Source organism: Uranotaenia lowii, chromosome 3, assembly GCF_029784155.1.
Source record: "Uranotaenia lowii strain MFRU-FL chromosome 3, ASM2978415v1, whole genome shotgun sequence".
NCBI lineage: Eukaryota > Metazoa > Arthropoda > Insecta > Diptera > Culicidae > Uranotaenia > Uranotaenia lowii.
This window is the reverse complement of record NC_073693.1, coordinates 174631692-174653756: the sequence shown is the minus strand read 5'-3', so window position 1 is coordinate 174653756 and position 22065 is coordinate 174631692. Positions and strand designations below refer to the sequence as shown.

At 36.5% G+C, this 22065-nt stretch overlaps 1 protein-coding gene across 4 annotated transcripts in view; it reads right to left on the bottom strand.

Annotated features, from left to right (window-relative positions):
* The window catches only part of LOC129758040 (trichohyalin), a 97559-nt gene that overhangs the window by 34643 nt on the left and 40851 nt on the right, over positions 1-22065 (bottom strand). For 3 of the 4 annotated variants that reach the window (XM_055755462.1, XM_055755461.1, XM_055755458.1), the window contains exons 2-3: positions 11358-12004; positions 3300-4822 (exon numbers count right to left, since the gene is read on the bottom strand). In XM_055755462.1, the coding sequence (XP_055611437.1) occupies positions 3300-4822; positions 11358-12004 (2170 nt within the window). The remainder of the gene's footprint in view (positions 1-3299; positions 4823-11357; positions 12005-22065) is intronic. The other variant, XM_055755459.1, reaches the window with a different exon arrangement.

Here is a 22065-nt window from a genome sequence, read left to right as displayed (position 1 = left end):
AGACTTGCATCACTCACCTATCGTCTTCGATTTACCTGCTACTATGTCTACCAATTACGGTTCTCGAAAAACCTCCGAACCTAAGAATAGGCCTTTAAATTTTCGGAAGATAGACTTTTCGTTGCTCTTTCAATACTTGAACAGTGTTGACTGGGATGCAGTTTTCGGAGACTCATCAGTTGATGCTATGACAGAATCGTTCTGCAACTTGTTCTGCACCTGGTTGGATTCGCACGTTCCCAGATTCAAAGCGCCTATGACACCCGCTTGGAGCACGCCCACCTTGCGGCAACTACGACGGGAAAAAAATGCTTGTCTTCGCAGACTGAGAAAACATCGAACAGAGAATTTTCAACAACAGTTCAAAACAGCAAGCTTCGCTTACCGTAGACTAAACGCATCGTTATATAAGCTCCACGTCCTACGCTTACAATCTAGTTTACGCAGTAATCCGCGAAGTTTTTGGACTTTCGTAAACTCAAAACGTAAAACGAGCTCTTTACCTACTTCCGTTTTCTATCATGATGCTGTTGGTAACTCTCCGGATACTTGTTGCAACTTATTTGCAGAGCATTTTCGATCGGTGTTTTCAGACACTGTTTCTTCCGAAACTGAGTGCAGCGAAGCCAATTATCATGTCCCAGTCGATGCTATCGAGCTTAACACTTTTGTGATAAACCAAGAGCTAATTGTACACGCCGCGAGGAAATTGAAAACCTCATTCGCTCCTGGACCTGATGGAATTCCAGCTGTAATTTACTGCCGCTGCATCGAAGCTCTTTCAATGCCTTTAGCACGAATTTACAACAGATCTTTTCAGCAACGTAAATTTCCTGAAAAATGGAAAAATTCTTTTATGTTTCCAGTGTTTAAAAATGGCGATCGAAGAGACGTAAAGCAGTATCGAGGTATAACCAGTTTGTCGGCAGGTTCTAAACTTTTCGAAATCATCGTGAGTGGCGTTCTATTGCGAGCTTCATCCCAATATATTGCGGCCGAACAGCACGGGTTTATGCCTGGTAGATCGGTGAGTACAAACCTTTTGCAATACACATCGTTTTGCCTGAACCAGATGGAGTGTAAAAACCAAGTAGATGCTGTTTACACCGACATCAAGGCTGCATTTGACAGGATTGATCACAGAATATTGTTTGCCAAACTATCTAAACTTGGTGTTCATGAGAACATGGTTGTTTGGTTGGAATCCTTCCTCACAGATCGGTGCATCAGAATTAAATTTGGTGATAGCATATCCTTTCCTTTCAAAAATCGGTCTGGGGTGCCTCAGGGAAGCAATCTTGGGCCTCTGCTGTTTGTATTGTTTTTCAACGATCTGATAATCAGTTTGGATGATGGAACTAAGATTGCATATGCTGATTATTTGAAAATATATGTCCCAATAGAATGCACCGAGGATTTTGCCCAGCTCCAATCGCTGCTCGATCGGTTTAGTGAATGGTGTAGACTGAATAAGTTATCTGTCAGTGTCCCTAAATGCTATGTAATAACCTTCCATCGAAAAAAATCACCCATTCTACACGACTATAGCATCGATCATCAGCATCTTAAAAGGGTATTGGAAGTTGACGATCTAGGTGTTACCCTTGATGCACAGCTCACGTTCAACAGCCATCGAACAACCGTTATAAATAAAGCCAATCGACAACTTGGATTCATTTCAAAAAATAGCACGAGAATTTACTGATCCGCTGTGCTTGAAGTCGCTCTACTGTGCACTCGTCCGATCCATAATAGAACATGCTGCAATTGTCTGGGCCCCCTACCAGCTGTGTTGGATCTTACGAATTGAGCGCATCCAGAAGCGTTTTTTAAGATTCGCCCTACGACATCTGCCATGGCACCATCCTGAGGATCTTCCCGCTTATCCTAATCGCTGCCAGCTTTTGGGTATTGAAACACTGGAACGCCGCCGAAGGATTCAACAAGCAACATTCGTCGCTAAAGTATTGAATGGTGAGGTCCAGTCACCACACTTGCTGGAAATGATATGCTTTAGTGCGCCATTAAGGACCTTACGATCTCACTCGTTACTATCAAACCGAGTCCACCGAACATCCTACGGCTATAATGAGCCATTGAGTGCGATGATGCGAGTATTCCAGGACGCTGAACATCTGCACCAGTTCAATGAACCAGCTAGTCGTTTTATTCGTCGTGTTCGCCAGTCCAGTCTATTTAATTCTATCTGATTGATGTTTGTTCTATATTCTAATTCATTTAAACAAAATGTTCGATGAATAAATATAATAATAATAATAATAATAATAGAATTTCAACAAGCAGAGAAAACTTGGTATCTGAAACAAAACAAAACTGACTTCGATTCAATGCTTTCATTATTTGAAATAAAACTCCTATTTTTTAAATCAATGGATTATGGTTTTGATTTAAAGGAAAATTTGATTTTTTTTTCTGAACTACATAATCTTGGATTCATGCCTGAAGACGGAATTGAAGGTGTTCATGATGCCGATGGAGGCCTCGCGACGAACTCCACTGCCCTCACTGTGGGTCAGTTTCTGAATGAATTTTCCTTACCGGTGTCGGATGTGAGTTGATGGACTAAATTTGTTTTGGAAATTAGTTTGATTATGTTTTTCTTATTTCAGTCGAAAAATATTCAGCTGACGTAATCCGTTTGAACCGGTTGGCTGAAGGAGCTGGAACGGATTTCTGCCTTCCGGTGCGAGCTGCTGTTAAGTCTAAAGTTTACGGAAGCCTTGGTAGATCGTTGGAGTTGTGGGGTGATTGGAAGCTTCTTCGTAAGACAGGGCTTTTCCAGATTTTTTTTCGTATTTTTTTAAATAACGTTAAAAATCTTGGAAAAATATAAGTCCGGATTCCAGGAAATCCGAATTGTTATGAAAATATTTAACGCTTTTAAAAGTTTGGAACTGACCATTCAGCTACAATTTTTAAGTGTTTATTTGACGAGTTAAGTTAAAGGTAAATTGATTGATTTTCTTCCTTTCTAGCAGAAGAATTCGTTTCTATTTATTTAGAGGTTTTATAGTGCTACTGCTACCTACAGAAATTAAGTTATAGCAAGAATTTTGGTAGATAGTTTTAAAAATCTTATACTTTTTATAAGTATCTAAACCAAGCTTGGTAAAGGAATAAAAAAGCGGATAAGTTTTTCTTTCAAACATTGGTAGATATATAGAAAACTTTGTTAAAAATTTGAATAATTTTTGCATTGCTTTGTCAATTCACTACTATTCCCACAACAAGCTATAGGTGTAAAAATGTTAGTGTTGTAAGCATTTATTCAAACTTACCTCATTTTTGACCAACGATCATCGGTCGTCGGTTTGTTCGCAGTTGCAGTTTTATCTTCCACGTCTTCCTTTGTCTTTTCTTGGCTGGCTTGTTCTTTTTTCTCTGCCTCTGCTAGCATTCTTTCCTCGGCCGGCGTAAGCTCCAGCTGCTTGTCTTCTTCAGCTCTCGGCTCAACAGCAGTTTCCTGTTCTTCGATGAATTTCTCCTGAACGGGAGTAAGTTCTAATTTTTTGGGAGTTTCATTAATGCTTCCAGTGTCACTTTCCTCAGCCAGTGGAGACAAATGCGTCCTTCTGGCTTCTTCATCCGAGGATGTTGAGTCGATCGACGAAATGGGTGCCAAAAGACCCAACACTGGGATTTTCTCCTTTGTTTCGCGCTCGTCTTCCGAGGAATGTTGAAGAATTTCATCCAGGCGCTTCTTGCGACTCAACAAGTCGTGTGCAACCTGCTCGTCCTGCAATTGTAAGGATATTCTAATTTTATCATTTCCTAACATTTCGCCAATGATCGGATCAAATCCGTCAATTTCGTCTTGACGTTTAAGTTTCAAATCAGTGGACGAAGTTTTGTGTATTTCTTCCTTCTTGGGCTCGTAATCCTCTATGTCTTCATAATGATGTTCCTTTTTCTTGCGCGGTGCTTTTTGTGGAGCCTCAACCTTGATATCAGTTTTAGGAATTTCCGCAGGACTAGTTTCGATGTGTGCTACTTTCACCGGTTCTTTGGGAGCTTCGATAATTTCATATCGCTCCTCTTCGACTTCCATTTTCTCAGGCTCTGGTTCTTTTGGCTGTGTTTCGGGAGCAGAATCTTTTTCTTGGGTAGAAACAGCAGGTGCTGTAGAAGGTAATTCGATAATTTCATCTGGCACCAACGTAGTGCTTTCGCCAAGGTCTGCCTTTTCGTTATCTTCAACGTCAATATTGACAACTTCATCACTGGGCTGTCTGACTACGTAGGCTGGTATCTCTCGATTTCCAAGTCTGGGAGATTCACGTAGATTCAAAATTTTATGCTCTGGCAGATCCCTCGGCGGCTCCGATGCAGCTTTTCGTCGTCGCAGAGTATTCATTTGAACTTTAGCCCTATCGATTTGTTTATCAGCCATGGACTTTGCACGCTCGAGCGATCTACTCATAAGAGCTCTAGTTCGTTTGCCTTTTCTCGTAAGGCTGTTACTGAAGCTACGAATACTTGGATGTTCATCCAAAAAATGCTTGGCATGTGCTCTGAGCTCCGAAGTCAAACTGTGTGCTCCATGGGATGTTGTTCGAGCTCTGCTTTGCCTGGGACTTTCAGGAACTTCCATTTCGGCATCGATTGCTCTTTCAATGCCGTTTGTATCGCCCGCCCCGTTGTCTGTCTTTGCTTTTTTCTCACTCTGAGAAGTTCCTTCTATTAGTTGCTCCTCCACTTTTCGACGCCGATTGACAGGAGAGTGACTGTATCGCAAAATGACCTCCGGTTCGTCATCGGGACCCAGTGGTTCCTTGTACAGATGTGTCCATGGATAACCACCCTGAATGATGAAAGGAAAATAAACAGTCAATATTGTATTGCTGGGCATGGTTTAATTTTTTCGGGACTATAAAGGTAGTAGTTTTTTTTATTAAGTTAGTCGAACAATCGTTTTGATTATGTTGTTTCATTGGTTATTTAAATATAAAGGCACTTTCTAAGTTCAAAATAAATTGCGGTTGATTTTTGAACATAACAAAATGGTAAACAAACTTAATTACAAAAGTTGAGATGAAAACTTCACACTATATATCACGATTTTTTATATCAAGTGTCACATGAAAGCAAATGACTAGCTGTGTATTTTTAAAGTACCAACGAAAAACGTTCCATGTAACATATCAATAGCGAGTAGTGTTAAAAATATTAAATTTGCACGACGAAACAATATCAAACGCATAAATTACGGTACGCCAGAATTGGTTGGCTAAATTATCTTTAAATAATATTCAATTATTATCACAACATACAATATCGCTGAAGCTTATTCAAACTTGAATTTTTTTCTTATATTTTAACATTAGATAGGTGGGGGATGGATGTGGATACTTGATCTTGGAATGTGGATACTTGATCCTATTTTTCTTGTTTTCTACTTCTTTTGGGAAAAGTTAGCAACTCGTTGTCTTTGAGTTTTCTAACAGCTTTCAACTTAAGGTTGCCATATTGCCCGGTTTTATCCGGGTTTGCCCAGATATTTGATACACAATTTGAAAAAAGTCCGGTATGGCCTGGTTGCCCGGATTTTTTCCGGATTTATTCACTTTATTTGGCAAATCAAACAAAAAAAAAACAACGAACGCCTAATAATCAAAGGTTTGAAGAACCTCTTAGCTGAATGAAACTATTATTTCAAAGTAGTCGAAGATTCCTTTGAATTCAGCTACAGTATTTGAAAGACCCAAATACTAGTATTTCACTAGCTACTTGCTAGCATCCTCAGTGGGTTATCGACTGAAGAAAGTGTATCATATCCCTCCCTTAAATTGTCCAAGCTAGGTAGCTCTGAATTATTTGTAGGTAAAAAGAACCTTCGAATGCTCGGCAAATGTGCCGTTGTCAGTTTCTTGGGCCTACCTACCCTTTTCTGGGTGTTGTCAGGTAGATTATTATTGTTACCCGCCCTATTTTGGGCGTTGTCAGGTAAATTATATTTCTTCCTACCTAAGAACTTGAACAGCCAACTATGACCTGGTCCGTTGTCTCCGTTCAACAGTTTAGCTGAATTTTGATTGAAAATTTCAATACTTTCCGCTACATCTAACTTCAGCGAATTACTGTTCAACGATCGAAGTAAAGAAATATTTTCTTGATCGATCAAATGGCCTGTTTCACAGATGTGTAATGCTACTGAAGATCTAGGATTCTGTGAAGGGGGAACTTTTTTCTTCGAATCTGATTTGGCAATTGCCAAATGTTCTTCGAATCTCTCTATTAACTTCCTTTTTGTTTGTCCAATGTATACCTTATCACAGTCAGAACAACTGATCTTGTACACACCGGATCTATGCAAAAGTTCCACCGGATCTTTTGTTGATCCTAAAATGGATTTCAATTGATTATTGGAACTACTAAAAACCAATTCAATATCAAATTTTGTTAACTTGGATCGTAATTCAAGAGCATTGAAGCTATTAAATTCCATCGATCTCCGTTGAAACTCGTTTTGAATTGGAGTTAAAGTAGTGAAGGATTTTCTCTGAAGAATTTTTTGTTTTTTGTTGATGATGGCTTGAATAGAACTGGATTGGTATCCATTCTTATTAGCCGTTTGGAAGATATATTGAAGTTCCTTTTCTTCCCCTTCTTTTGAGAGAGGAATCGAATTCATTCTGTGGATCATATGATGGAAAGCGGCCATCTTATGTCCTAATGAATGATTAGAGGTGCTCGGGATAACCCTCATAGTATTGGTTGGTTTCCTGTAAATCTCAAAATTGAAAAGATTATCTTCTCTCTTTATGAGAACGTCCAGGAAAGGGATTTTCTTATCCTCTTCCACTTCACAAGTGAACTTGATATTCTTATGTAAACCATTTATGGCTGTCAGGAGTTCCTCAAGAAAATCTTTGTTTACTACACAGAAAACATCGTCGACGTATCTCCACCATTTTTCGGGTAGTAAATCCTGTTTTTCAAGAGTTTCCTCCAAGTGAGCCATAAACAGTTCACAAAGAAACGGAGACAACGGGTTTCCCATTGGAGCCCCTTTTGTCTGTCTATAGAACAGATCCCTAAACTTGAAATATGTCTGTCCCATACACAAGTCAACAAGTTTCTTGTAGTTTCGCACTTTGAGTCTCCAAGCGCTGCCACTATGTTGTTGAAGCAACCAATCCTCTAACAGATTAGAAGCTTCTTTAACTGGGACGCTTGGAAACAGTGCTGAAACATCAAAAGAAACCATGATATCATCCTCCTCTATGTTGCCTGAGGCTTGAAGTCTCTTGACAAATTCCAAAGTGTTGGTTACCGATCTAGTTCTAAAAGGTTTTGGCATCCTTTTGAACTCTTCTAGTAACCATTTTGCCACTTTTTCTGTGGGTGCGTTTACACCTGAAATTATCTCCCTCATTTCATTCCCCGGTTTGTGAATCTTAGGTAAACCTTTGATTCTGGGGACGATAGGGGCTGATACTTTCAATGCGATCGGCGCAAACCCCAGAATGGGCCCACACTCTTTTAGTGTTTTTTCTACTTCCTTCACCATTTCTGGCAAAGGATCCTCTCTGCGAATTCGATAGGGGCCCTCATCGATCTTACTTTGAATTAACTGATTGTAATCAGTTTTATCCAAAATAACTACTGAGTTACCCTTATCCGCTTTCACAAAAAACACCGGTTTCTTTTTGAGCTCTTTCACCACATCAAGCTCATCCTTATTCGAGTGTCCTTTGATACCTTTCCTCAAGACTTCTGCTACTTCAGCCCTCGCACAGTCCTTTTGGGTTGAGGACAACTTGCTAGACCTAATAGCTGTCTCGACGTCCAGGACTACCTGGTCCATTCGCGGTTTCCTATGTACCGCATAGTTCAGCCCTTTGTTCAGTAGGCTCATTTGTTTATCCGTGAATTGTTCCGAAGAGCGATTCACAACAAACCCGTCCAAATCGACAACACTTGGTATTTCCCTCGATTTGACCGGTTGCCTCACCTTCAAGAGCTTCAACTTTTTGTCAAGCGTCAACTTTTTTCTTCTCGCCTCACACTCTTCAGCTACTTTCACTTTCATCAAAAAAGAAGGAAACTCTGCTTCGTATTGTTTCGCTAATTTAAGATGAAGTGCGTAACACTCCAGAGTTTTAGAATTCAACTGGGCATACATCTTTTGGATGCTGTCCCTGATGAACTCACACTGTAACTTTTTCACTAACTTATTTGGCACTTGAACACTCACTTTTATTTTATGGCTAACAGGAGTTAACCCAAAACGTAAACATTCCTTAAGAAAAGAAATGCTTTTCTGCAACCCCGCGATACACTTTTTCAATCTAATAAATTTGTTTGGTTCACTAGGCGTGGATGCCATTGTCACTAATAATCAAAGGTTTGAAGAACCTCTTAGCTGAATGAAACTATTATTTCAAAGTAGTCGAAGATTCCTTTGAATTCAGCTACAGTATTTGAAAGACCCAAATACTAGTATTTCACTAGCTACTTGCTAGCATCCTCAGTGGGTTATCGACTGAAGAAAGTGTATCATATCCCTCCCTTAAATTGTCCAAGCTAGGTAGCTCTGAATTATTTGTAGGTAAAAAGAACCTTCGAATGCTCGGCAAATGTGCCGTTGTCAGTTTCTTGGGCCTACCTACCCTTTTCTGGGTGTTGTCAGGTAGATTATTATTGTTACCCGCCCTATTTTGGGCGTTGTCAGGTAAATTATATTTCTTCCTACCTAAGAACTTGAACAGCCAACTATGACCTGGTCCGTTGTCTCCGTTCAACAGTTTAGCTGAATTTTGATTGAAAATTTCAATACTTTCCGCTACATCTAACTTCAGCGAATTACTGTTCAACGATCGAAGTAAAGAAATATTTTCTTGATCGATCAAATGGCCTGTTTCACAGATGTGTAATGCTACTGAAGATCTAGGATTCTGTGAAGGGGGAACTTTTTTCTTCGAATCTGATTTGGCAATTGCCAAATGTTCTTCGAATCTCTCTATTAACTTCCTTTTTGTTTGTCCAATGTATACCTTATCACAGTCAGAACAACTGATCTTGTACACACCGGATCTATGCAAAAGTTCCACCGGATCTTTTGTTGATCCTAAAATGGATTTCAATTGATTATTGGAACTACTAAAACTAAAACGCCTCCAAAGCTAAATATTTTGAGCAAGTTCTATATTAATAATCATGAAAGTTTTTTGGAAGCCTAAAATACGATTCAAAATCTGTTGATGAGTTTGATGAAACACAATTTTTTTTTCAATTATTTTTTTTTCTAGATTTTTGTTGAGTACTTTCTGGGTTTTGAGAAAATTAGCCCGGATATTGCCCTGATTTATGGTCGTCACTTTTGAAATCAAATGCCCGGATTTTGTCAGGTTTTCATATAAAATTGTCCGGTTTGTCCGGCCCGGATACATCCTGAAAAATTTCTGGCAACCTTAGTTTAACTTCAAGTTTATATGCTCTATAAGTTAGAACGATACATGAACCCATAGATGATCTAGAAGCATTTTCTTGGGACGATTAAAACATTATATGCTTTAAGTTGATCCTTCATTCGATGTGCCCTAACCCTTGGCAAAAATCAAGCAAAATCTAAAGATAACTGGTCCATATACATATTTTGGCCATATTCGTTCTCTTTTTCAGTTTATAAGTGTCAGTCAAAAATAATTCTAGAAAGTCTACTATCCAATAGTCATTGCATACTTAAAGGCGCAATTTTCTAATTTTTTTTATAAAAGCACTTTTTTTAGTTCTTTTTATCAAGCAATTATTGGATGAATATAAGTTATGTTAGGAAATGCCACTCAACTTTAAAAATAAAACACGCAATTTCTACGATGAAATCGGGCTAAACAGGACCATTTTTCCTACAGGGCATTTTTTGTCAAATTTTTCAGGTTCGCCACCTGCCGTCGGTATTGCGAACCTGCAAAATCAGACAACAAAAAATTAGACAGAGAATGGTTGAATTTTTGTTCTAAGTGTCATGTCAGTGTGGTCAGTGCTATGGAATCAAGTCACTCCAGGGAACAAGTATCCTCATTCTCTCTACAAATTAAAGTTGTTTTACCAGGCAACATTTTTAATGTCATTACACATATATTTGTTTAGGGGTTGCCAGATTGCCCGGTTCTGCCCGGATATTTAATTCAAAACTTGGGAACCGTTGCCCGAATTTCATTTAAAAATGCTCCGATTTTTACTTTATTTAGCTAACCAAACTATAAAAACAAATTGTGTTGTAAAAATTTTTCATTTAGGCCTCCAAAACGAAATTTTTTGAGCAAGTTTTATAATAACAATCATGAAAGTCAAATCTAACGTTTTTTTTAATTTCTTATTGGTACATCTTCGTACCAGAAAATGATCACATTTTCAAAGGTGATGGGAATATTAGAGAAACATGAGATATCAGAGAAAGGAAGAACATAAGCCGTAAATATCATAAATTTCTCGAAAAAGGTACAACGGCTTACAGGTAGAACTTGAACCCGCAATTTCCGCTTCAGTACAACGGCGCGTTAGCCAATTACACTACAGTGAACGTGACGAAATAGCCTCTAGTATCAATAGAAGGTCCAGGGGTCGAACGACGGAACTCGACATGTACGCGTACTTGAGCCTATTTCGTCACGTTCACCGTGGTGTAATTGGCTAACGCGCCTTTGTACTGAAGCGGAAATTGCGGGTTCAAGTTCTACCTGTAAGCCGTTGTATCTTTTTCGAGAAATTTATGATATTTACGGCTATGATCTTTCTTCCTTTGATACCTCAAGTTTCTTTAATACTTCCCATCACCCTTGAAAATGTGAATCATGAAAGATTTTTTGGAAGCCTTAAATACAATTCAAAATCTGTCAATGAGTTTTGATGAATTTTTTTTTTTCATTTTTTTTTCTTGGTTTATGATGAGTAATTTCTGGGTTTTCATCAAATCTGACCGGATATTGCCCGGATTTTTTGTCGTCAACTTCAAATCAAATACCCGGATTCTGGCAGGTTTTTTAATATAAAATTGCCTGGATTTCTCCGTCCCGGATACGCATCGTAAAAAAGTCTGGCAACCTTGTGGTTGTGTTTTACATTAATATTTTATATCTAGAGTCCCGAAAACGTTTTAAGATTAATTTTATACCTTACATTAAAGCTGTTAGCTTAAGCTTAAGCACTATTGTTGAAATTATTTCTAAGAAATGGATGAATTGGGCATTTATTACTATCACTGCATAACGATATTTTTGCATCGTTAGACGTTCTACCAATCCAATCGTATAAGTTTTAGTTCACATACAGAGACAGCCCTTGTTAATGTGGCGCATTCGCTTTGCTAGAGCGAAAATTGGCCGATACTTTACATCACTTACCTGTTCCTTGGATTTTTTCACTTCCTCCCACAGATAAGTCTGCGGCGGAACGACTGGTTTGCCAAGCGAATGATCACTCTTCGTGTCGCCACCGCCACCGCTGACGATGTCATCCTGGGAAGATTTATTTTCCCCAGTAGTTGATCTCAGGTTCCCCGCTTGGCTATCTTCCATTGACTCTGTTTCTTTGGCGTGAGATTCTTGGGCTATTGACTCAGTTGGCTCGGGATCAGCAATAGTTTCAGAACAGGAACTTACTGGTAATTCTTCAGTCTTTTCAAGCTTTGTTTCGGTGACTACAGTTGTGCTTGGTTCAGGAAGTGCTTGTTTCGTTACTTCTTCGCCTGTTGGCTTCTTCCCTTCCTTTTTATCTTCCTCATCCTCTTCCTCCTCCTCTTCTTCTTCTTCTTCTTCCTCTTCCTCCTCCTCTTCCTCTTCCTCCTCTTCTTCTTCCTCTTCAGCTTCCTCTTCCTCTTCAAGAGGTTCCTGTTTTGTTGGTTCTAGCTGTTTCGCTGGTACATTTGACTTATCCAAGTCCGGTTCCTTCGCATCCGATTTACCAGCTAAACGGGCTCTGATTCCGAGCCTCTGAGTCTCTAAAATTGTGGAATCGGTTTCATCCGTACCTCGTAGTGACACTATTCGAGAAAATTAAACAAAAAGACAATAAGAATCTTTATTTTCATTGAATCTCCAAATGATATTGAAAATGATTTAAATAACATCATGATGACAACACAAGTATGTAAATAATAAAAAAGGAAACATTACAAGTTATAATAAAAAACATCATTTGTTCAAATTAGCTTATTTTGAGTTGTTAAAATCCTTAGATAGCAGTGTGTTGATGTGGTTTTGAAATTCGAACTAAGCAACTATCAAAATACCATGCGAAGTACACGGATTACGATAGAAGTGAAAGAAACACTTCATTCTTCACTTCCTTTTTTGTCTTCAACTTAGAATCAAATCAAAAATTCATTTCAAGAAACGGATCTTAGAATCAGAATAACGAAATTTGTTTTGGTATTTTGTTATAAATTATAATTTATATTTATCAGTAATAAAACTCATAACAAATGTTTGTTTTGGTTTTCAAAATTCAATGCCAAGAGAAAAATCAGAGAAGAATGGGACATCAAATTGACGTAGTCAGAAAAAAATCTATGAGATATTTATAATAATAGTTGAAATATATCTCGTACTCAAATACCTTTCCATGCTATGCTAACAAAATTGTATTGGGCAATTCTCCCCTCTTCCTACGTTCCTGCTCACTGAATGAAGAAGGGTGGTGTCTCAAATAATCATAGAACCATATCAAAATACTGAATCAAAGCAATCGAAAGTTTCCTTTAAATCAAACCACGGTATAAGAAATTCGATTGCTTCGATTCAGTAGAATTATTCAACCAAGTAGGCTCATAACACATAATAGATATCAAAATAATTTCCCATATAGATTTTATTCCATTTGTTAGATGAATTCTCGGGTTATGCAAAAAAAAGTATGGAACCCCTCGTCTCCCCTTACTATAGCTTCAATCCTATGCTTCTACTGTAAGAAAGGAATGGTTTAAAATTGAGATGTACCGAATAGTGGTATTCGGAGAACGGCCGAATACCGAATATTGACCTTTTCTACTATTCGGCCAAACGAATATTCGGTATAGTTGTTAAAAGAAGAAACAGGGAGAGGGGGGTGTCTCAAATAACCATAGAAACAATTCTCGCATTGAAATACCCTTACATGCCAAGTTTGGTTTCATTTGCTTGATTAGTTCTCGAGTTATGAAAAATAAATGTAAGAGAGTCCCCTTCCTCCTTCCTACCACCCCACTGGAGAGAAGGAGGGTACTAAATCATCATAGAAAACATTTCTCGTGCCCGCATACACTCCCATGCCAAATTTGGTTCCATTTGCATGATCAGTTCTCGAGCTATGAAGACTGGTTACTTTTATATGGGAGAGGTCCTAAACTGTTATAGAAACCTTTCCCGGCCTCCAATACCCCCATCTGCCAAGTTTCACGCAGATCGGTTTTCGAGTCTATAGGGAAGAGACAGAAAGACAGACAGAAATCGCGTGGAATTGCGCACTCTCTTCCAAATTTGACAAGCTGCCATTTCTCTCTTGCTTGATATTTTCTCGAGAAATTTTCACACAATTTGGTTCCAACTAACGCTCTACAAAATTTGAAGTCTTTACAATGACTAGAAACAAAGATACCTACAGATGTTCCTGTAAAAAATGAAAAATTTGGAATTGCTTCACTAAATTCGCTGTATCTTGACAATTTTCATTGAAAAACTCGAAATCCAAAGATGTAAAAATGTATGATCTACTTAGTACCTGGCCAGGTTTTGTCAAAATCGATAAACGCGATTAAAAATGGTGCCTAGATTGCCCCAAATGACCCGACTTTTGAAAAAAATATGCGCTGCAGGCTTAAATTGATCCTAGGCCTAGTACAAGGTTTCATGCCAAATTTGGGCCAGATCGGATCACGGGAAAGGGTCGCTCAACGAGCCTAAAGTTTGTATGGGATTTTGAGACATTTTGTTCGGGACGCACGAAAATCCAGTTTTTCATAAATAACTTTGGCCTCCTTCGGCCGATTTCTTTTGAAATCGGTTTTTCTTAAAGCATAAACTATGACAAATATTTCATCCGAAGACTGCATTTCGATTCAAGTTAAGACACAAAAGTTATTAAGCTTCAAAAAATAGTTATCTTTTTTAATGGTGATATTCATCACTATTAATGAGAAATACTGCTTCGAATATTTTGCCGCAGTATTGTTCAACATCACAGTTTTCGTTGCGTCAGGTTATTTAATTTTCCCCGTTGTAACTTCTTTATTTCTCAGCCGCTTTTAATTCTGTAAAAAGCATTGAACATGGGTTCAAAAGTTTGAGGAGAATCCGATTTTCATTACAATGTATCAATACATTTTGTTGTAAACATCCTTGTAAAAAACAATCCCTCTAAATTTCGTTGCGTTACATCTTTAAAAATATCCCTTTTCCAACTCTCAATAAATCCAAAATTATAAGCTTCAAACGCCTTGATATCCCGAGTCTCATTTTTTTTAATGCATAACAAAGCTGACGAATTCTCCTTTAAATGTTCTACATGAATTTCAACGGATATGAATGTATGTATTTATGTATGTTGGTTATCACCCACACGGCCACCTAACCACTTATGGGATTCGATCCCAAAAGTTTTTCTTGGCTCTAGTTCTAAGAACTTTGTCATTTTTGCTAAAATACTCTATCAAACTGGTTGATTTCTTCATCAACATAACGTGAAATGATGAAACAAACGTTTTGGAAAAATTTCGAATCAGAAAAAAAGGTTGGAATTCAAAAATTTGTTTCCAGTAAACCACACTTTTTCCAGTTTTAAGTCGTAGATGGCAGCACTATTGATTTTGAGGGTCTATTTTAAGCACATATTCAGCATTTCGAGATAGTTTTCTAACACAGCTTTGTTGGAGTTCACGCTGAAAAAGCTTTTCTGGATTTGCAAAAACTCACCAGCACCAGAATGTACCACCGCCGAAGTTTCTACTCATTTTAAATTCCGATTCTATTACAAATTATACCAAAAATAAAAATACTGCTAGCCATCTGGTTTATCAAAATCCATCGGAAAGTGCAACATTATTCTGATTATAGGTCCAAGAAATTTACTTTTAGTGGCCTTGGTGCAATTCTAATTATTTTATTTAGTTATCTTAGAATTTCCAAGGCGTTCTCTCAGTACCAAGTACTTATTTATTGATCAAAATCATCCCGCACAAGGTGTGTATATATATAGGAGGTGTTCCCGAATATCAAATTCCCGATTCAGCTATTTTGGCTATTGCCTCAAATCCCCAACAACTACTCGCAAGCAAGATAATGGCAGACCAGCGAAAATAATTGACGCAAAAAAAACTTCGTTCTCTTTCTCGTACCTTCTACCACAAGGATTCACTTAACCAACGGCATTCCGCCAAAAAGTTCAATTGTATTCATCAGTTCATTGGCAAGACATTGAAAATATTTGGAATAAGTGCCGAAAGATGGCAAGAGCCCTAGAATACAGATTTCGACTCTTGAATCCCAATGCCGCTGGACGATAGAAAATATTCCGGAAAATGTTTTGTTTTTGACGAAGAAATTTACTTCCCCCTCTTTTGAAAACGAACATCCCCGGAAACGATCGATACTATTCCAAGGATAGTTGTACTACATCTCCATACATTAAATACAAGTTCAAACATAATTATGAACAGAAAGTGATGCTGTTCATCGCCATTTCCGAGAGAGGTATTTCTAAGCCGTGGTTCAAGTCGTCTGGTTTGGCTATCAATCAAGATGTGTACCAGAATGAATCTTTGAAGAAAATTGTGACGCCGTTTCTACACAAACATCATGCAGATGGACAATACGTGTCTTGGCCGGATAAAGCGTCATCGCATTATGCCAAAAGAAAAACCACAATCCTTCCTAAATACCCATTTGATCCCATTTGTACCCAAGAACCACAACTCGACAAATCTGCCTCAGTGTCGCCCAATCTAAATATTTTTCGGAATTTTGTGCTCATTGGTGTACAAAAATAGTTAGAGAGCCAAGAACAGCAAATAATTGGTTGGTAGAATCAAGAGATGTATTCACAAAGTTAACCTGAAGGCCGTACAATTCGTATTCCAGACAATTCCATGCTACTTCCGAGGTTTCCCAAGGGAGCAATCTAGGACCGATTGTGTTCCTTATTCATTTTAATGACGCTCTTCTACTGCTTGACGGACCAAAACTTGCCTACGCTGATGATCTGAAATTGTTCAACGCAATCAAAGGCCCCAAAGACACTGCTTCACTACAAAGACAATTCGACCTTTTTGCTAACTGGTGCAACAACAACTGCCTGGCGTTGACCCGCAATAAATGTTCCGTCATAACTTTTTTGCGCAAAAGGCATCCCACTTCCACCGATTATTACCTTTCGGACCACTTAATTGCTCGTGTGAACCACATCAAGGATTTAGGTGTGATTCTTGATTAAAAACTTGACTTTAAGACACATACAATTAATAGTGGATAAAACTTCTCGTTATTTAGACTTTATTTTCCGCGTGACTAAGGACTTCGCAGACGTATACTGCTCGAAAAGCCTCTACTGCAGCCTCGTTCGCTCCATCCTGGAATATGCATCGGCAGTTTGGAGCCCCTTCTGTCAGAATGGCGCTGATCGAATCGAAGCTTTACAACGACGTTTCATGCGGTATGCTCTACGCCATTTGAACTGGTCCGATCCGTTCCACCTACCAAGCTACGAGAAAAGCTGTGGCCTCATTGGCCTAGACACGTTACAAGCCCGTCGAGCAGTCACAAGGGCCTTGTTTGTCTCCGATATCTTAACATCGAAAATTGACTGTCCTTCGCTTCTGGAATCAATCGACATTAGTGTCCGACCTCAAGGACTACGGAACCGGATTTTACAGCTCTACACTCCCCTCCGTCAAAATAACTATTTATTTTATTTAGACCAAGCCCACCGCAAGTTGCTATTTCGGTCGGTATTTTAGATGTTTTGATTGGTTGCGTTTTTAACTACTTACTTATTTTCGCACCCATTGTTGCGATCCAGGTAGGTATTTGTGTTTGTTTATTTTCTGATAGCGACTACCGGCTGCGTTGCTACCGGGTTGCTACATAAACGCATCCTGTAACAACCTACTGCTCGAATGCTATTTCTCGAATGAAGTTAGCGACTGTTGGTGCGATGATGAATTGATAGATATGTTGCTGAATGTACTCGATTCGAGGTTTAGCAACCGTTGGTGGGCATGGTCTTAGTGATGTTAGAATTTTCAAGGCGTATTCCCAGTACCAAGTTCTTATTTATTGATCAAAATCATCCCACACACCTTAATTAATCCCGGATAAGTGAAAATGGGTCTAAGTTCCGTTTTATTTACAGCAAGATAGTACTGCCATCTACGACTTGAAACTGGAAAAATAGTGTTTAATTGAACACTATTTTTAATTAAACCTTAGTATTTTTGAATGAGAAGCTTGTGTTTTTTTTATTCAAATTCAGCCTAGAATCTGTGTTTCATCATTTCACGTCATGTTATTGAAGAAATCAAACAGTTTGATTATAGCTCAAATGCCAAATTTCTTAGTTCTGAGGGGTTTATTCGAAAAAAAAATGCTACACTTTGTTTTGTGAGTAACTTCTTCATGAATGGATGGAATTTCATGAAATTTTCAGTGAAGCTAGCTAGTGGTGTATTGTTTACATGTGCAATTTTTATGTCGTTATGTCGAGTAGTTTTTGAGATATCGTCTAACACAGAGGGTCATTGACTTTTTTTTTTTGGGCAGGATCGCGAAAAATTCTGGAAAGTCTTTGTAAGAGACCCAAAAGCTGAAAATCAACTATTCGACCAAAATTCATGTGGTAAATTGTTCATAGAGTCCTAGATGATCTAATGGTGAGCTAATTCATTCCAAATTTTACTATTTATGAAGTGAAGATGAATGATTTCGTGAAGGTAGTGAATGTTAGAGATTTTATTAAGCGCAAACCAAAAATTTCGATTAGGGAAGTCACATTTTTTTTACTGGCTCATCTAGCTGACTTATAAACAGGCTTTACTTCATTTCTGCAAGGTAAAAAAGCTACTCGCCGTTGATATAAACAAAATAAGGTGGTCAAATCGTGCTCAAAATATTGGAATCGCTAGCGGGGCGAGGTTTTGAAAAATTACGTTATGGTCAGCAAAAATGATTTTAGCGGACTCCTGGCAGGTTTGCAGCCAATAACTTTTCGTTGACTTTGAAAAGTTTGATGTCTAGCAATTGAGGTGCCTGACGATTTGTGAAAGCTGCAAATCAGATAGTATTACATAACTATTGGCACAATAAATGACTAAAAATACAAAGAATGCTGCCTCCAAATTCGACCTTCTTCCCTCAATAACTCTTCCATAGGTACTACAAAGTTGATACCTACTCTGTTTTGGTTGGATCTCGAGAGGTGCAATAACTCAGGGTGGCCACAGAACCGGGAAAACCGGGAAAACCGGGAAAAAACCGGGAATTGGAAATGGAACCGGGAAAACCGGGAAAAAAACCGGGAATTCAGACCAAAAACCGGGAAAATTAACAAAAGGAAACCGAAATTGAGTTTTGGTTCTAAGATCAGAGATTCAACCCAAATCTCAAAACTTAATTTCCAAGTCAAAATTAAACAGTTCAAAAATGTGTGAAAAAATTTTCATATGTTTGGAATTTTTTAAATACTCTCTGATTTCTCTTCAACTACCTCTAAATAAAAAAAAAAAACTAACTAATTTTTCCGGAACTTAGAGTTTAAAACTGCCTCGAAGAATAAGATGAGAAATTTAAAACAAAGTCTCTTAAAATTTGTTCAAGTATCGCACATCATTAAAATAGTTTAAAAAAACTATCAATCATATAAAAACAAGCAAATTTAAGTTAAATTTCGAATCCAAAACTCTTAGTTGCAAATTTGGAAATGTATTATAATTATCCAGTAATTGTGTTTAATTTAAGAGTTGAACACATGATAATTATCTTTATGCATGACACGGTATTTTTTGTAGCTTAATAATAATATATTTGGCATCTCTGGAAATTTCTCTAGTAATAAAGGAAACCAGCTTTTATCAAGCGCACTGTTTGGAAAATTAAGTTTTTTCGATCACTGATTATAATTGATCCAGAAAAATTTCAAATCACCCTTTTTAAAGCTTGAATATGTTAAGATTCCTTTGAAATTTTGCGAATATTTCGAATGAACTAATTTTTAACCTGATCCGTGACGAAATTGAAATGAAATTTAGGAAAATCCAGTGACAAATTTTCCGTTTTTAATAAGGGTGTGTTTATGTAGATAAAAGACACTATGTAAATTCTTCAAAAATTTTAAAGTGATTCAACATTGCATGTTACATTCCTCAAAATATACATATTTGTGTTTTGAGTAAAGCATTTAAGTAAACAATCCTTGAATTTGACTTTAAAAAAAGAACCATGTAAAAATAACAAAATTATTGCAATAATATTGATTATTTTTAGTTTATTTCTTTTTGATAGCACAAGTCAACCAAATTTACATTCTTTCGTTTGCCCGGGGTTGAGAGCTTATTTGAATATTTTGAGGGCGACATATCCAAATATGCAGATTGGTTTTTTTTTCTGCTAGCTCTAGTTTTCGAGAATCAAGGGTCAACTTAATAATTTTTTAAACAACATTTTAGAACTTTTCTAAGATTCTCAAATCGTAGGTTTCGAATCAATGATCAACTTTTACGAAGATGCGAGTAGTTGAAACTTGTGAGAAGACTTAGGCGTCTTTTAAATTTATTTTTCACAGTCTGTGAAAATATGAGAATTTATAGATATTTTGGAATTTTTTTTAATCAAAATGAATCAAATATTCTTTTAAAAGCATAAGTAAAAAAAAATTGAAGTCTTCAAAAAAGTTGTCAATAGAATTTAAGTCTTTGATATCGAAAGCTCATAAATGTACTTCACTGATGTCACAAATAGCTACATTTTTCTATTGCTTTTTTAAAACTTGAGGATTATTTTTCAGCATTGTTTCTTTGAATCAAGAATAGCTAGGTAATGTCCTAATCCTCTATCAAATGGAGAATAATAAATAGATCCGAAATCTGTTTTTGTTTTTTATATAGGGTTGTCTGTTTATTAGTTATCAATGATTTATAAATAATACTCATACTTGGCAATTTTTTAATGTCAAAACCTAATTTCACCAGAACTAGATTTGACAAAATCTGAAAATGATTCAAATTCAGGACGGCACAATGCAAACATCATAAAATACGTTATAACTAACCTATTTGGTTTTGAACTTTTTTTAAAATATTTTAAGCATCATTCAATACTGAAATACATTGCAAACTATACTTATAATTAAAAAAAACTGATTTCGTACATTATTTCAACAATTAAAATTATTGTGGATTTGATTTGAGTGAAAAAAGTAACAGTTAATTGTTCAACAGGGTAAAATTATGTTCCGTTTAATAATGATATTGAACGGAACATAATTTTACCCTGTTGAACAACTAACTGTAACTCAAATAAAATCCACAATAATTTTAATAGTTTAATGTACGAAATCAGTTTTTTTTTTAAATTATAAGTATAGTTTGCAATGTATTTCAGTATTGAATGATGCTAAAAATATTTTTAAAAAAAAGTTAAAAACCGAATATGAGGTCGTATGTAGTAGGGGATTTACAAATGTTTTATTAAAACTTTGTATGGCTACTACAAAAAATTACATTGTTCCTTTTTTTTTTTATTTCTTTCGAAATTTGCAATTTCAATGTATCAAAATGCTATCTTGAACTCAAAATCAAGTAGTACAGTGGTTTGATTCGAGTATCAATCAATTTAAACTGCAAAATTTTAAATAACAATTCTACTACGCTTTGAAAATCAAAAATAGATAAATGTTTCTTATTTTTATTGATTAACGATGCTTTTGATTTTATTATAATAAATCAAAATATCATAATTTTCAATTCCATTTGCAATTTTTTTAAAATATTCATTTCGAAACTGAAATTCATTAGTTTAAAATAAAAAAAAACTATGGTAGAATCTGAATTGAATAAATGTTTTAAATTTTGTCTATATCTCACACTTTTATATGCTGTTATCATCAAAACAGTCTTTCAGACTCTTAACTTGTTGCCCATATTTTTTCTCAACTTTTAAAGTGAGAATTCAAGATGCAAAAACAATGTTTGGTGAATGGTTTCTAATTATATTTATTCATTGCAACAAGTTGCAAAAAGTTTATTTCTTTAGAACGAGTCGTAATGAGGCTTGGCGAGTTAGATAATTACATCGAGGGCTGTAAAAATCGAGTTTTGCAACGAGTGGCATACACAATTTTATGAAAGTTTGAAAAATACTTTCAAAACCCATTTATTGATTTTCAAGAAGTGCATTTTGTAAATAACCACATGTCAATGACTATACCAAATGACTAAAAATTTGCGATGAAGTCGATCGTGGACTGTACTTTTGAAGGCGAAAAACAGTTTGTATTGCAAATGATCGCTTTTCGATAATTTGCTCAGTGTCTAAAAGTCAATTTTTTAGTCCTGAATTGCATAAAATACATTGGAAAATTGAAAAAGATTTTTTTTGCAAATATTGATAATTGTCTTTTTCAATATATTAAAAATCTGTTCTGAATTCTAAAGAATATATTTTTAAAACTAAGCTAAAACAGAAGGCAAGTTCTTCGTAAAATTGTAGGGTCAACTAAAGTTATCATGAACAAAGATCATTCTTTTTTGTTCTTATATCTGTTCATAATTTCCCAGGTTAATATGGCGTAGTAATGAGCACTGTTAAGATTCTTGTTACGTAAAATTCTTTAGTGATGGCAATATTTCTGGAAGAATCTAAACACTGCGTCTAGATACAATTTGTTGTCTTTAAAAATTTACCCTTAATTAGTCATAGGGATTTTTTGTATTCACAAAGGAAAAGGAATCTTGTCCTGCAATCTTATATTCACATATTTTAGAAACTGATAAAGCCTTGTATAACGGTTTATTTTCAAGGTCTTGACAGTTATTGGTATTTTAAATACTAAAGATAAGTATAGATAATCAAACAGTACCTA